Source organism: Halichoeres trimaculatus, unplaced genomic scaffold (assembly GCF_033239565.1).
Source record: "Halichoeres trimaculatus isolate MK-OKI-2021-1 unplaced genomic scaffold, fHalTri1.1 fHalTri1_scaffold_12, whole genome shotgun sequence".
NCBI classification, from domain to species: domain Eukaryota; kingdom Metazoa; phylum Chordata; class Actinopteri; order Labriformes; family Labridae; genus Halichoeres; species Halichoeres trimaculatus.
Genome location: NW_027437190.1, coordinates 14,543,106 through 14,560,333, shown reverse-complemented (window position 1 = coordinate 14,560,333; position 17,228 = coordinate 14,543,106). Strand labels below are relative to the sequence as shown.

At 40.5% G+C, this 17,228-nt stretch overlaps 1 protein-coding gene and 1 long non-coding RNA gene across 3 annotated transcripts; one reads left to right on the top strand and one right to left on the bottom strand.

The window, feature by feature from the left end:
* Positions 1-454: 454 nt before the first annotated feature.
* Positions 455-11,889, bottom strand: tmem158 (transmembrane protein 158). Of its 2 annotated transcripts, none has more exons than XM_074683047.1 (2): positions 11,624-11,853; positions 455-3,117 (listed from the first exon to the last, which is right to left on the bottom strand). In XM_074683047.1, the coding sequence occupies exons 1-2, from the start codon at positions 11,667-11,669 to the stop codon at positions 2,054-2,056; spliced, it is 1,110 nt and encodes a 369-aa protein (XP_074539148.1). In that variant the 5' UTR covers positions 11,670-11,853; the 3' UTR covers positions 455-2,053. The 2 variants fall into 2 exon arrangements, 1 of the variants encoding a protein (XP_074539148.1); XR_012599342.1 differs by lacking the exon at positions 455-3,117 and adding an exon at positions 4,346-4,910 and having other exon boundaries at positions 11,624-11,889.
* Positions 8,605-12,946, top strand: LOC141800487 (uncharacterized). Its single transcript, XR_012599343.1, has 3 exons — positions 8,605-8,692; positions 8,813-9,596; positions 12,257-12,946. It is a non-coding gene; the product is annotated as an uncharacterized LOC141800487 (long non-coding RNA).
* Positions 12,947-17,228: the final 4,282 nt, after the last annotated feature.

Below are 17,228 nucleotides of genomic sequence, written 5' to 3'. Positions count from 1 at the left end.
ATAAATAATATAAAGTTTAAGGCATTATCCTTCACATAGGTTGACTAAACTATTCAAGTCATAGGCTACATAGTTATAAAAATAATGAGAAATTTAAAACTGTCCTGAAGTTTCCTGTCGATCCTGTTACACTTTCAGAAAATGGTTAAAAAAATATGCACACAATGAAAAAAAATATGCACACATCTTTAAGGCTTCTAATCAGAAGTAGTGACATGAATTATGAAATCATGCAATTTAAATTCTCTAAAAAAAATGCCTCAATACTCAGATTTTAAAATTTGAAAGAAAATATTCAAACATGCTCTTAGTGAAAATTTTCATTTCTGGTAGAATGATCAATAAGGCCTTTATCATTATGCACACAGAAGCAGCTTTTTAATTTGAAGACTGTATATAATAACTGATTTTGCAGTCCTTTAAATAGTGTACAAATTCCATTCATAAAGCTCATGTTTCAGTTTGGATCTATGTTATATGCATCAGATTAATTAGGTCTAGGTTTTTTTTCAATATTTTTTTATTATTATCATTCTTTTTTATTTATGTATTTATTTATTTATCCAGGAGAGATTTTAGCAGGGTGTTTTTTCTTCTTTTTTTGAGTCTAAGTTTTTTTGAATTACTACAGTTCATACTGCTGCTGACTCTGTGTTGGGTTTTGATCTAATCTACGCTTTCACTTTATCTCATAGAAGACTTGATTTTCTATCGTATAAGACTGCACTGGTACTCAATAACTTGGCTTATTATTTTAAATGATAAGTGACAGATCAGGATGTTGTTAGATGCATAAAAAATCTTTCTGACATCAATTATTTAAAATGTGAACTGTCAGGATGTTGATCAGTTTAACTGTGTCATCACCACAAACTGTCTCTGCAGATGAATTGGACACAAACATCTTACATTACCTGATAGTGAAGTTACAGTAAAACATTGTGGTTTCCTAGTGATGAATTATTAAAAGATAGCACAGATATGACACAGACTAATGGAAGCAAAGACAGTCTTCAATAAAGCTGCTTTTTGTCCATTATGCTTGCTAAAAATGTGTTACTGTACAGTGGTTTTGGAGGCTGCTCTTTAGTATTTCACACTGAGGATCCATTTCTCTTGTCAGACTCGCTGACATCAGACGCATTGAGCTCAACAGATGAAACACCTCTCAATATGATGCAATAAAGTTTAACAGGAACAAATCATGACTTTGTTAATGATTTAACTATTAAGAAAACATCTCTCTTAAGAGCTTTGACAAAAGCTACACATTCCAACCTTCATAAAAATTTACCACCAGACAGTTTTATGGGACTGAATTTGTTTAATTTGGGTGTAGCCTATCATAAACTGTTAGTTTTGTGCTAATCCAGAGCCTTTCACCTTTAGATCATCTGCTATGTACACTTGAAATAAGTCTAAATCAACTGGAGTTAAAGACAACGGGTCAAAGAGGATCTGAGGTATAACCTATTTGAATCAAGTTTATTTCATTTAAACTCTTAGGAACATGAATACAAATAAGCACTGTACTGAACATTATAAATCTAACAATATAAATATTGAAACCCTCTCAGTCACTCATAAACAACATCTATTTTAGTGCTTTGGAAAAAACGTATACATATCACTTTTAACATGACTATAGGTTAAATATGCGACAGCACGGGTCAAAGTTCAGTCCTCAGTGCAAAAGTCCTAACACATGGGATAAGGCAAAACGCTCTATAAAGATTAAAAATTATACAAACACTGTTTAAAGAGAAAAGTTTGCACAGTTTACGCAGACAATCTATAGGAAGGCCTACAAGAGTATACAAAACACACTTCCATTGGTCCCAGAAGAGATTAATATTGGCTATAACCCACCATACTTTACCTTGGTTGTGCTAAAGAAGAGGAGGTCTAATAAAGGGTTAAAGGTCACCAAAAAACTAAAGCATTTGATCAAAGGGTTCCCCGAAACTCCTCCATCGTTCCTCCAGGGGAACAGTTGAATGGCTAAAGTTAGAGTATAGGCAGCGCAGGCTGATTATAGGAAAGATGAGATGAGTTATCTCGGTCTCCTCTGCTCCATCCCGTTAGGCAGAAACCCTGCAATGATCGGGACCGGCCATATGAGAGCAGCAACACTCCACACGATGATCACCAGAGTCATGAAACAAGCCACAAGTGTCGACTCGATCGGCTTCCTGTTCAGCCTCCAACTTTTGTCCCCTTTCAACTCGTCGAGGCTGAAATCCACGCAGCAGAAAGTGACCTGATCCCCGCTCTGCTGGCCCCGCGACCGGCCCTGACTGAACCTCCTGTACCGGGACATCCCACAGCCCACACACAGCCTCAACTCCTGCTGACCCCCCGTGACCCCCAGGTGCTCGATGACGACAGGGGAGATCACCCTGTTGAAGGAGGCGGAGAAAAAAGCCCTGCCGTGGTTGTTGGTGGTGTAGATGAGCACATCACACTGGAAGCCGAAGCTGCTGTCCCAGCGCGCCACCAGCGAGGTGGGCAGCAGTCTCTGGACGCTCACGTTGCACTGGGACAAGCTCTGCAGGGAGGAGGCGTCGGCCGAGGTGTCGCTCTCATCCACGGACCTCTTGGAGAAGCGAACGTCCACCTCCAGGTTGGCGATGAACCCGTTGGAGGAGTTGATGGGCGGCAGGAGGAGGTCCTCTTCGCTCCAGCTCTGGCATCGCTGGAGAAGTCCTGCCACCGCGGTCAGAGCTAGCAGGAGGGTCGGGGAGTCGCTCAGCATGGCACAGGGCGCGTCTCTCCTGCTCGCATGGTGCTGTGACGATCCGCAGCGACGGACGAGGTGTGCGCACTGTTTGGGAAAATCCAGCCGCTGGTGATTTATTAGAAAACGGAGAGAATCAATTCCCTGCTCGACTGGTAAAAATGGAAACGTCCAGAGCCTGTCACAGCATGCGTGCACCCCCTCCCCTCTTTGGATACCTCCCCTATGACTTCTTTTCCAAATGTGCCCGGCAGTCAGTGCGCTGGAGGAGAAGACTGAGCAGCTCTGAGCGCTGCCTTCATCACTGCTCGGAGCTCCACTCCTCCTCTGACACTTCAGGTGTGAGCGCACAAACACAGGGGAGTGGTGAGGGGGAGACTCTGGTGCGCAGGGACACACACACACACACACACACACACACACACACACACACACACACACACACACACACACACACACACACACACACACACACACACACACACACACACACAGAGGGAGAGAGAGAGAGAGGTGGAGAAAGAAATACATCCAGGACTCAAGTTTCTCAATGAAATGAGACAGAATGACTCATCTGAAAACAAAACCCACTTCAGTCTGCTGTTGACCTGCACGACTAACTTCCTTTTTAGACCAGATGAGAAAACACTGGTGATTTATAAGTCAGCAAAACAAAGAATTGCTACAGGGTAGCAGCATCCTGCACTCTTAGAAGTAAGGTTTCCAAAGGGTTCTCCTCTAAGGGCAGAAGTTCTACCCAGAACCATTTGCCGCTGAAAAACCCTTTTTCAAAAGAGTGTTCCCCCAAGAACCATTTCAACGCAGAGAACCCTTCCTGGAAGAAGGGGTTCTTCAAGGGCTGTTAAACACATGGGTTTTGTGGTCCGCTCCCTTTACATCAGAACTGGAGGGTGGGAATGACGTCATCTCTGAGGTAAAAGCGTGGTCCACAGGACACGGTGGCTGTCTGTGCCCTACTTGGCACTGACTGGCTGTCTGTGCTCCACAAGGCACGGACCATGTACCTTAACATTCTAACACTGTGTTTTGTTAATACACGAGATTTGTTGATCCTATGTTCGCCAGATTTAATCTGAAGAGAAATAAACTGAGGTATGTTGTTTTTTTGGTCCATTTAGTAGAGCACAGACAGCCTGTGTCCCGCGCCCAACACCTTGAGTACAGCATGGACTCAAATGGTGTTCCCTCCTCACTCAGGGTTACAAAGATGAATGCCTCACTCATTTTGATTAACACATCCTCTTAATGCTCACTCATCCCAGGGTTGCTTGAGCTCCTGATGTCACAGAGGACGTGAGCGTGGTGTACACTGTGTGCTACAGTTCTAGGTATAACCCTCTGGAAGGGTTCCAGGTGGAACCTTTATGAATGGTTCTCCTATGAGGACAGGCTGAAGAACCTCATATAGTTCTAATCAGCACCTTTACTTCTAAGAGTGTAAAAGTGTGGGCGGTCAAGAGCCATCTGACTTCATATTTATATACATATAGTGAATCCATTGGAAGCCATTAAAAACAGTGCTTTCTTTGCCATAGGAATCTTAAGAGCACCATAAAAAGCTGTGTTTTAACTTAACCTGTGAAAAAAAACAGTCAAGCCAATCAAAAAAAAATGGTATTGGTATCACCTCATTTTAATTAACACATCCTCTTAATGTTAACTCATCACAGGGTTGCTTGAGCTCCTGATCTCAGAGAGGACGTGAGCGCAGTGTACACTGTGCTACATCAAGAAGAATGAGCTACAATGTGAGTAATGAAGTATTCCCAGACTGAAATGTAAAGATTCTTATTTGAAATACCACGCTGCCCTTAATGACAACAGTAATCTGAGTAACATGATGGGATTTTATGTGGCAAAAGGTCACATCAGTGACTTTTGTTTCATCTGAGATGAAAGATCCAAAGTTAATCTACATCCAATTCAGAGAAGATTAACTTCTGAACCTTTATGTAACCAGACCTACTGAGATTTAAATGGGTTATGACCGCAGACTGAGAGAGCAGCCACACTGGACCAGCAGGGGCTGAAGTGCATTGCTTAAGAGCTCACCTGAGAAATAGTGATGGTGAGGTCAGGGTAGAGGTTGTGCCCTTCTGCTTCCCTGCTCCAGGATTTGTCCTGTCGTCCAAACCGCTGCTTTGAAGTGGCTCTGATGTGAAAATAATTGCAGTGTTTAATTCTTTGTAAGTAAAAATGAAAGTGTTACCCACTTTTAATGGATAAATCTGCCAGATTAAAAAACAGTCACACTCAGCATTCTGCACTTAGTCTGCAAGAATGCACAAACATATTTCATATCAGGTACTGTTTACAGTATGGCTTTTGATTACTTAACAAACCAAGCATGACTGTCACACATAGGATGTTAAATTTGTTTAATCTGCATCCACAGATATCAGAGGAAAAGATTCAAAGAGTCACATTTCAAACATTTAAACTGTTTACAACGACTCTACAATGAAGACAGACAGCAAAAAGATTAGCAGTAATATTGTCAAAATCTTGGTTGTGTTGTTTTTCTCTTATTAACATGCACAGGGATAAGTTAGTCAGTAATTGATTGTGTGTGAGCAAACCGGTGTGAACATTAAAATAACCAGATCACCAAAGCGAAAAGAAATGAATGTTTGAGCGTGTTTATATCCAACTGTCTCTAATCTGTCTGCTTGTTTGTTCATCTGTGCTCTGCTCTCACAGCTCTCTGTATGTTTGGTGTTTGCCTCTCTCGGCCATATTGTGCACTCAGGGGCATCCAGACACATCAATAAACATGTGTCTCCTCTGCGCTGCAGCAGCAGGGGTTTAGTACACACTGTGTATCACCTGGCTCCTGTATCTGACGATGAAGAGGACAAAATTACCAATCCCTGCTCTTCATCCTCCTTCTCACCCCACCTTGCTTATCATCCCCCACTCTTTGTTTTCAATCCAGCACTTGGTCACAAACAGAAAATCTGATACAGTTTAGGACACAGCTGCAGTTTAAATCAATTTTAAGGTTGTAATAAAATTCATGAATATTAAGACTAGAGGTGAAGCACCTGTGAACCAGGGATGGCCTGAATCCCATCAAGCTAAGGGTATGCGTCAGTCCTGTATTATTGCATTCATTTAACCACAGCACAGCATATGATGATTTTACTAATGGCTGAACGTTTGTCAAAATTCCAAATCCCCCATTGATAGAAAAAAAAAACATAATTCTTTATATCTTTTGTCCAAATCTTCCAAAGCATCATCCTATTTGAATTTCTACTGAGCTTTATAGCATGAATTTCAGTTAATAATCAGAAAAATACAAACAAAAAAAGACACTGATACAGGAGGACACAGGAAATCTCCATCACTCTCCCTCCTATTACTATTCCTGACATAAGTCCAGTTTTCCAAGCATTTTTTCTGCAAGTAACTATTGCCATTGTTTATTTTTCCCATGTTTTCTGTGAAAAGTTGGCAGATGTTGCACATGTGGTGTTAGGTTAGATTCAGTGGCCCCTATAGATTTTTTCATTGCAGCCAGAATGTGCCAGTGAAACTTTTGGGGTGGCACACCAAAACCAAAAGCCATAACTTAATTTCAGGAATTCTATTGCACTGTTGTTGGTATATCACCTCGTCTTGGACCATGGACTAATCGCCTGGTGATAAATCTGGGATCTTATTTTACAGTAATGTTAATGACTATCTCATGCGCATCAAGTTTTACTGGTAAAATAAGTTTCAGCAGTCACACACACACACACACACACACACACAGACAAAACACGATGGGGGTGCATGGCCCCCCCTGACCCCCCTTGATGGTGCCACTGTCTAGGTGACCCCCCAGATGAAAGTTTGGTCGTCTGGAAGGATGATATTGAAGCTACACCACTTTCAGGATATCACTTCATAGAAAAGAATAGAACAGAATAGAATAGAATAGAAAATACTTAATTTATCCCCGAGGGGGAATTCCGGAGTCACAGCAGCATTTAAGAAAACAAAAGTAGAAAGTGCAAAAAGGTCCACAAGAAAATAGATGACGACATCCCGTCCACCACTCTCTAGCCCAGCCAGTCTCCACCTCCACAGGGTCCAGGACTGAGCCTCAATCCATCAATCCATCAATCAATCAATCAATCAAATCAATCAAATCAATCCTTTATGGTATTCATAGTAAATACTAAAAAGTATTCAGAATAAACATGTAAAATGTCAATTTTATTAAGTCTTGTTCTTATTGTTGCTAGGCGCCGCCCTGTTGGCTTTGGCTGCCTTATGCAGCAGCTCTCTCTTCTTTGTCCGTTTCTTGTAATTTTTTCGTCTCTTTTTCCTTATCTTTGTATTTGGAGTGGATCATCACTTTGTATGGCTCATTTGTTGGTCATGGACACCAAACTTTTTATGGCTTCAGTGATATTTTTACTACTTTTTCTCCTTTGTTTGTGCATGTCAATGCTAACCGGTGAAAGGCCTGATGTCTTCCCACAAGGGGAGGAGAAGGAGGTGAGGAAGACGTGCTGGTTCTCAGGTGTGAGCTAAGAAGTGACGACATGGACCTGTCCTTCCATCCATCGTTATTGGGAACGCAAGATCTATCTCCAATAAGATGGACGAGCTAGCTGTGCTAACCCAGCAACAGAGGGAATACCTGAGGACAGAGTAGCATCATGCTATTCACAGACATGGCTAACAGAGCTAACATCAGACACCAACGCCACATTGGAAGAGCTTCACCTGCTGTGAGCAGACAGGATCCAGGAGACAGAGATGGAGCATGACTGAAGAAGCTCAGTCCTGGACCCTGTGGAGGTGGAGGCTGGCTGAACTGGAGAATGATGGACAAGCTGTCATCATCTATTTTCTTATGGACCTTTTTGCACTTTCTATACACTTTCTTACTTTTGTTTTCTTGATTGCTGCTGTGACTTCAATTACATTGTACTTGTTACAATGACAATAAAGTTCTATTCTATTCTATTCTATTCTATTCTATTCTATTCTATTCTATTCTATTCTATTCTACTGCATCAGTGTTCCCTTTCCTCTCTGGTGAACTTCACATTGAACACATCTGATTGAATCCTCTCTTTCTTTTTGTTTTCAACCCTACTGAAACCCATTCCATCACTAAATCTCCTGTTACGTATCATTTTTCCACTCTTCAGTGTACAGGTGTCGTGTTGTCTGATCTTTGATAAAAACCTCCTTCTGCTGCCCCTTTCCATGAATACTAACAGTTGCTTAAATGTGATCTCACTCTGTGCCCATGGGTAAGGCTGCCTTTGGAATCAAAAGATGAGGATTTAGTCGTTGTTCTTCCGTTTCCTGAGGAGGCCCTTGATCCCTTGTAGAAAAGATAAAGTAGCCACGCTCGTCAAACACTTAACTGTGCATCTACAGTATGCTGCTTATGGTAACCACTTTGTAAAGGCTGATGTGACTTTTAATGAGGCAATGATTATGCCTATTACCCAGTGGACTCTTTCTATTAATGTATACATAATGGATCAAAAATAATAATAATAATGAGCTATTGACAGAACTGGGCCACTGACCGGAGGCGAAATCGTGATGAATTATTCTCTTTCATCTTTACATGCAGGGTAATGTGAATGCCACTTGTATGAATTGTTTTCTCCAGCGCTGTTTAAACGGTGTAATCTGCACCAGAGGACCGCCTCCTTGTGTTTGATGTGTGGGCCAGCAGAGGTAAAGGAGGCTTTGGTCCTAATTTGCACCTGAAAAACCAGTGTCCTCCTGTCTATGCTGGATAAGACGCTGTTTTCTGCTCAACTTGTTTGCTCTGAAACAATCATGCAAACATGTGGTTTCTTTTTCTGCACTCTCAGACGTCTCTCTGGTGCCCAAACACAATCCCCCAAATGCTTCCAAGCGCTGGTCCCTCAGCATCAGATCTGCCCCAGACAATGTTCAGAGCAAGGAAATGTAAATGACTTTTTGTTCATTAATTATGCTATAAAAATGTAAATTGCTTTAGTGTCAAAAAATGCAAATGGGACTAAGATAAAAAGAGAGTGTATGAAAGATTCATTTCTCTCTATCCAGGAAACAGAGAGGAGGACCTGTTAGTGGATCCAGCACCATTAGTCCAACCACCCAGCTCACACAGACACCCTGCTTCATTAAGAGGTGAGGATTCAGAGTGTGCACCCTCACAGGAACGATGTATAAACTCCTCTTTTACATATAAGTCTGTTAAATCCCCTCTTCGCTGTCTGTCTGTCGGTCTGTGTGGAGCAGACCTGTCATACCACCAATCAGTGCCAGGGAACTCATCACCAAGGCAACAAAACGGCGCCTTCCCCAGAAGCAGAGAAGTGGTGGGGTGCTGAGGAAATATACAGAGTGCTTGGTCCGTAATAGAAAAATCAATGTTATTATTGCTGTGGTTGGAGAGCCAAGAACATGGCAGAGATTACAGCAGACGGGAATTACAGTCTTGCATTCAGGTGCTGTCTTCCTGAATATTAAAACTTAATAGTCTGTCAGAGGGTTTGTTCACCTTCTCTGCAGAAGAATCAACAGTCAATCTGCAAGGTGTCAGGCAGAGTCTGTCAAGAAACATCTTACAGTTAAAAGACAGAAATAGTTATCATACTGTTTACTTACTCTACAGATGAGATTTTAACTGGTTATGAAACAACACAAATTAAGACAGAAACAACCAAAGGTGTAAACCTTTTGCTTGCCTTTGTTTTGTACAGCAGTGTAAGTTTGCAGTTGTGTATCAAGAAAATGAAGAGAGCATCTCTTCATGTTTCCACAAAACACTCTGGTGCCAGGTCGGAGTGACCGCTTCCATTAGCCGATGTGCTTCAACCCACAGGAAGTGAGTCTATTGCTGCGTGTCGCCTTATCTTCAGCTGGTGAAGACATTTTTACTGGCAGTGTGGTAAATGAAACAAGTCCATCAGCTTCTGACTATATATCTATAATTGCTGCTCTGTGAAAGGCATCTTTGCTTGTGGTGAGAAAGTTTGTCAAATGTTTCAGGTATGTGCTCACAATAACAGATCATCAACATAAAATGTGATTGAAGTGGATAATTTGATACAAAATCCAAGGCTGACATTCTTTCCATTAAAAACAAGACATCCAAAGAGAAAAAAAATGTGCATTTACACAAAAATGCTGAGGAACTGAAAACGCTTTATTAGGCATGCCAGGCCTGTAGTTGGCGCTACAACTGTCTTGCCCAGAAGCAGTTTTTGGTAGATCTCCACCAAAGTAGAGTTCAGCCGATCATCTGGCAAATTGCTGAATGTTAAGTGCAGAAGTGGTGCAAAAGATGCACATTATGTTGAAAGACAGTCAGCAGATTTAGCAGCACAAGCACAACACAGTCTGTGACAATTGTAAAAACGATACTGTTGGATGCTTATGTGCGAAGCAGAGTGTGACATCAGCGTGGCTACTGAAAACGGTAACAGTGGATGCAGCATTTCAGACAAAAAAGCCACTCTAGAGGCCATTTTCAAAAGTTTGCGTTTTAAGTTGGCTTAAACCCCATTTCCATGTAAACAAGCAGTTGAAACTCATCAACACTTTTGCATTTCATCCTAAAACCATTTTTGGGTAAACGGCCTATCAGAGAGCTTCTGTGTCGCTGAACCATAGACTGTTTATATAGTGAACAGTGTGGCTTCGCCATCTATCATTGTACGGTTTTGAAGCCAAAATACCCCCATCACAGGCGCAGCCATTGGCAGCAATTGCAGCCAGGGATTCTGGGAGAATCTGAGTGGAGCTGGGTGACAAAAAAACTTTTTTTTTTTTTTCTTTTGAGAGGCTGATCACTTCTTGACTCTACCTCCTGACATATTTTACGATCCCCGAAAAAAATACACAAGAACGGCAGCTGTTAATCATCGTTAAACCTTACGTAAAGCCTCATTTTTAACCTCGTATAACTATTGAAAACAAAACCATTCAGAAAAAAGAGAACTTGAATATGTGGATGATTCCTGCTGATGTTAAATAGATCACATGAAATTATACTTGTAATATGAAAGTTGTGGGTTGGACAGTAGTCGTGGATCTTTGCAATGTAATAGAGTTGAAATATATATCTTAAACATGTACTGCTTGAATAAAGCAACATCAAGCTTTCATACCTCACTGTACTTCAGCAAACAGAGTCATTTAACTGCTTCATGTAATTCAGCTCACTTGAACAGATTTTCTCCATGATCCTTTAATAAATCCCCCATTCCTCACAATATAAAATGACTTTATTTGATTATTTAGCTTTACCCGAAAGCAATTAAAACACTCATTAGCAAATGCAGAAATTAAGTTTTCTAATCAAGGACAGAACAAGACGTGAATTTAAAAATCAGTGAGTTTATATTTTAATGAGTCTTGCTAACAGCCAGTTTGAGTGCACTGAAAGCACAGAGGGATCAGCAGAGCTGAGGAGTCGTACACTAATTAGCAGCATTAGTTGTCGAAGCTGCTCTGAAATCAGGCGAAATGGACATGCAGCCAGAGAGAAAACATTACAAATGTGTGCTTTTTGTCGAGCAGCGTCCCCATTGCATAATCTTGGTTTTTGATCTAAGATGAGTGAGGGATTCACAGGAGGAATGAGAGGAAACCAGATCAGGAGAGATCAGGGGGAGGGTGGATGCTGGCTGACAACAGGTTCTTTAAGATCTTATTCCAGATCCAAACCTCCTCACCTCCTCATCTCCTCATCTGTGTTGCTTTCTGAGGCCTGTGTCTCTATGGTAATGAGATATGTGAAATTCACATGAGGGCTGCAATGTGAAATTGGTACTGGAAATAACATCACACTTATAAGGCTCTCTGAACCTTGGCCAGAGTGGTACAGAGAGCTATCAGCCAGCTCCTCACCTGCTTCCAAGAGCTGAGATGTTGTGAGATTGCCTCCCTGTGGCATCACTGGCAGTCCTCTTGTTGAGGCACATGTAGATTGTGAATCACAGACCCGTCCATAAAAAAAGAAGGGGCACCTTAGACAGGTGAAGAAAAGTCAGCTTCCCTTGTCCCCCCCTTTCTAACTTCCCTCCTCTGCTAACACATTGCTGCTCCAGCTGCTCTGTGCGGTCGTTTGTCATCTGGTTCTCTGCTGGTGAAATGCAATCGTCCTCTGAAAATGGGGAGAGCGCGGGTGATTACCATGGGTTGTTTGTCATGGCAGGATTGGGGAGGTGGCTGTGGGTGGAAGAGGAGGATGATTGGATGCTTTCAAAGGTGATTTGTTTGAAAAACAAGAGAGGCAGCTTATTTCTGAGACTCAAAACTGGTTAAAAAAAATCCCCCAAACTTTAACACAACCAAAAATAAACCATTAAAACACTTCTCTGTCAAACGATGGATTGGAGCCATGCAATTTTTATTTATTCCTGCTAATTGGAGGGAAATATAAAGAAGTGGGACACTGTGACAGAACTGGCAACAGGAGAGACGGTGAGACTTTCACAGAACTGATTCCATGTTTTATTTCAGTGTTTTGTGTCTCCACAGATTTCCAGCAATAAACTGGCTGTACTCGCTCAGACGCTCCCTGGGGACACAAAGCCTCCATCTGCTTCTGTTATATGATACCCATCACTTTTCCTCATACGTCCAGAGTTAGGGGCCATCATTCCAGGAAAACATTGACCACACGAATACTGAATTTGTTTTCCTTCATTTAGGAGCTGAATACTAAAAGATCTCACTTAACCAGGCAAGTGTCATCATAATGTTTGTGCTCTTCTCATGGGTTTTGAGGAGCCAGACTCAGATCATTACTTGTGATGCAACATACTGTGTTATTATCTTTTCTCACATGTACTGTGAGAAGATACAGAGACAGGTTGTTGGTGGTTTGGCATCAATGGGCCATTGATCGGCCAAACAAGCAGGGTTTGGCAACACTCTGTCACTTGAAATCAATCTTATTGATAAAGTCTAAGCAAACCAGGCAGCCTTAAGTAATTTTCCTATCAGACTAACTTTTCTTTGTTTGGTTGTTTTTCTTTTAATTTTTTAGGGCAACAGTTTTCCCTAAATGGGTAGCCACACCAATTCTTGAAAAAGGCAACTACTCAGGGACACCTCTAAGGAATTTCTTTAAACTTAGCACAAATATTTGTTTGATCTTCAGGATAAACTGAAAGGTAACAATACCACTTATTTGTTACAAGAACAAATCCATATTCTAAAGAGTCTGCGAGGTGAAAGTGATCTTGAAAAAGTCTCCCTTCTATATATGCCTGATTGTAATCCACAATTTGAAATGAGATTATCAGCGCCAATATTGCTGGTTACAGAGATTTGTGTTTTCTCTGCTAAAACGATTTCTATGACTAATTTTGTAGTGATGGTGGACACAGGAGCTTAACTGTCAGACAGAAAAAGGACAGAAGAGCAGAAGAAAGCTAAACAGGAGAGTGAAACAGCCTGAGCTAAAGGCTAATTAGCCTTTAGCTCAGGCTGTTTCACTCTCAAACACAGGGGCAACTCACAGTCAGCAGTTATTCTGCAGTGGTCTGTTCAGATTTGAGAGTCTATAAATAAAATGAAGAGTGAGGTTACGTTAGCTCTGCTTGGTAGATGAGCGCTGGCAGGACACAGCTAACCAGGATTTACTAACGTTACACACGTTGATTTGTCTTAGAGCACTCGGCTGCCAGCTGTGCTAAATATAAACATCTACTAAACTACTTACAAACTGACAATGTTCACTTGTTGTCACGTTAGCCTACAGATACGTCGGAGCACTGGCCTGCCAATGTCGCTAACATATAGCCGGCTTCTACAATGTTTTCTTGATGTCACGTTTCAAACTGTAGAGCTACGTAACTGTACAGATAAAAAACCTTACCCCGATCTGATCTCCATTTAATTCCAAAACAAATCCATGCCTCACTAAAAATAATTTACAACAGTGTGCAGAGACTCAGGGCCACAAGGTGGCGAGGGAGTGCAGTTAAAACAGATCCTCCTCACAGCATCTTTAAGGGAGTGGTTTAGCCATGATATGATTTGGATAAGACAACTGTTCAAAAGCGGAGGTGTTTTATTTTCTTATCAAGATTTTTTTCACTTTCAGACTCCTTAACAGTTTGTAATCTTTGGTGCTATTCCATCTGGTGTATCTATGCTGTTTCAGAGTTGTACTTCTGCGTCTGTGCTTGACGCTCCTTTCACTGATGTTCCTGTGACACCAGTTGTTTGACTAAGTTTCAACCCATCTGGCTGCAAGAACAATTGTAGAATCTGTGCTTTTTTTTAAAAGTGATGTTGTTTCTTCCTCTACTGGAACATCTCACTGAAATGGCCATGCACAAAACTTGCTGGGAAAAATTTAGACTCCGTCTTAAAAGTTCTTTGTAGTAAACAAGAAATAAAGCCTCATTCAAAATTATTCATCACTGTTACCCTGTCAGACCTTTTTCTGTCAAATTCAAATAGAATCTAGATCTGAATTGCCCCTTCTGTGACCTCCATACTCAGACTCTGTTCTGGAAATGCACACATCCTTGTAAACTTTGGCAAGGTATCTGAAGATTTATTTTGAATATCTTCTGTCATATTGAGCTTATTTTGCTTAATTTTTTGTGTTTATATTTGTTTATTTTTTAATGTATGTATTTCTGTTTACTTGTCCTTTGTATTTAAAGTTTGTGTAATGTTTATCTTTTGTGTTGTTTGTCAATGGTACTATTGGTTAATGTGACATTTGCTTTTAATTAAATAAAGATTGAAAAAAACAACGCCTATTTGTACAGTATTTCTACTCCAGGGTAAAATAATAAAATACTTTAGTATTGTACAATCAATTTAAAAGCTTTTCAAAGATGACTTCAGATTTTTAAGCTTGATCAAATATTAAAGCATTAAATTCAGGGAACTAGATGAGGTATTGTGTCCACTCATGCTGTTTTTTGTGTTGACAGTGTTTTTTTCCTCTAAGATCTAATGCAGCTGGAGCACCAGTTTGGCTTTGTTTTAGAGTAGGTGCCCCGTGTACAAAGATTATGGTCCTCATCAGACAGACTGTGGGATAGATTCCTGTTTCAAATAGATACAGGGTCCTCCCCACAGTTTTCGTTCCTCTCAAGTTGTATTATCTAATCTAAAGTCTTAAAAAAGAAAATAACAAATGCAGTTCAGTGTTTTCTGCGTTCTGCTTCAAGTTGCTGCAGGTGAGTATAGTTCAGCTTTTGGATCAACTCTATGTGACGACGAGAAAAGATGAGAGGACACAGGCCAGAGATCTTCTGCAGTGTAGTAGCACTGGTGTCTAGGAATTCAGTGCTTATCCACAGGGTGACAGACTCTTTTTTATGCATTTCAGTTAAAAAAGGCTCTGAATAATTGTTTAATTAAGCCTGTGCTAAAAAAAAAAAAAAAAAAGGATGAGTCACAGTAACTGCTTTAGATCTGGTAAAGTTCAAACAGTCAGGCTGAGTCCAAACATGAAAGCCTTTCATTGAAGGCTCACCAAAATGTGACCTTTAAGTTAACCTTTGTCAGCATTAAGCCTTTTTATCATGTGGATTTTTACTTTGATTTTCTCTGATCACTCAAATTTACACAAAAAAAGAGTGATTTTTAGGCACCAAGGTGAAATTTTGAAGGATAAACATGGTTTTCAAATCTGCCCTTCTCCCCTGACAAAATTTTCAATTTTCCGTTCAGTAATAATCACTCCAAACCTGCAGTCTAATGTAAAACACTGTAACAGTGTGATGAGGAACAGATTCATGTATGAGGAAGTCTCCTCTAGTATCTGCGGTTATATCGTATGAGTTATTTATCTCAACTGTGTCAAAAACCCATTTCCCTCTCTCATTCCCCGTCTGCAGCCACATCCTGTTGTGCCCTGAGCACAGGCGCCCATTTAACTCTGATGTACGATGGCTTGCACGAGCAGAGCCCCAGGTTTAACTGTCTGACGTCAGGCAGAGAAACTCTCAATTTCCTGCTAATGATACCCTCCCTCCTTTACTGCCTCTGATTGCTTGTCAGATCAAAGGTGAGAACCACAGGGAGGGCTTCCAGAAAAGAAACTCTGAAGAGACAATACCTCCTTCTCATCACTCTCCTCAGAGGCTCTGAGGAGGAAGATGAGTGAGGGGGCTCTTTCACTTAGCAGTCACTTGATGCTGGAGGTTTGCATCAAAGAAAAAGTGTTTTTCTTTAGAATTACGTATAATGAAGCTCTTTGCTGGCATTGAATTTATGTCATGGAATTATTTCAGACATCTCTGTTCTCTCAAGTTATTCATTGTTTATTTTTTTTTAAAACACATTTTGTTCTCCATGTACCAAAATAAAGATAAAAGGAAAGAGGAAAAACTGTCAGCAAGAGATGTGATCCTTTGCACCAAAATCTTCATGCTTTTGTTACTTGTGTTTACATTTTAACAGCCAACTCCAAACACAATATTCGCTAACCTGGAAGGATTTATATTTTTCCACAACTTTGGAACCCACGTAATGTCATTGTTTGATAAATCTGACCACTTATGAAAACTTTGTTGAATACAAACCTTATATAAAAGGTCCCTTAACATCAAACAACAAAAACAAATTAAAGTGAGAGTATTACTCACTGCAATTCCCTTTGTCAAATTAATTTACTGACTTTTCTAGTCAAAAAGCAATCATCTGCGTCCAAGGGCAATCAATTTGGTCATTTGAATGAAAATAATAAGAGAAGGAGATATCAGGTTTGCCATGGTTACACGCAGAGCCATCACTGACTGAAATCTAAAGTCAAGGCTGAGCAATCTGTGCACACAAACACATGGTTATACAGCTGACTTCTGTTAAAAGATGCAAATGCATAAAATATACCCATAATCTCTGATTTAAATAACATTAAGAACAAAACACAACTTGTCTTACATTAGGTAGGCCAGTATTATTATCCCAATTATCCACAACGTTAGTTTCGAAGTGCAAAACACACGCAAGAAAGACAACACACATAAAGAGGTCCCCTATAAGAGAAAAGTTTTGTCTTTTAAACTTACTTATGACGTGTCAGTGTGTGCAAATTCATTTTGATAAATTGAAAATTTGACAGCAAATCCAGTTTCACATGTATGCCCCCTTGAGTATACTTTTTCTTTGATGATAGGGACTAATTGTAAGTGTTAGGGTAAGTTAGGGACTTTGTATTACTCAGAGAGCTCATGTTGTGTTGAAATTCCACACATGAACAGAGCATCGCCCTCTGGTTAAAAAGACAGACAGGTAAATTCGTCCAACCAGCCCCAATCAGGGCAGGTACCTACGTTTTAAGTTTTTTCTTTTGTTTCTCTTTTTTGTGTGTTTTCTTTTTTGATTTTGTGTTTTCTTTATTATTGTTGTGTTTCTTTGTTTTGCGCTTCAGAACCACTGTACAAAAGTGTTAGTGTTTGATAGTTTTTAACAACATAAAAAAATGTTGAAGTTAATGACAGTTTTATACAAGCTCTCCCCTCACTCAACATGCGTG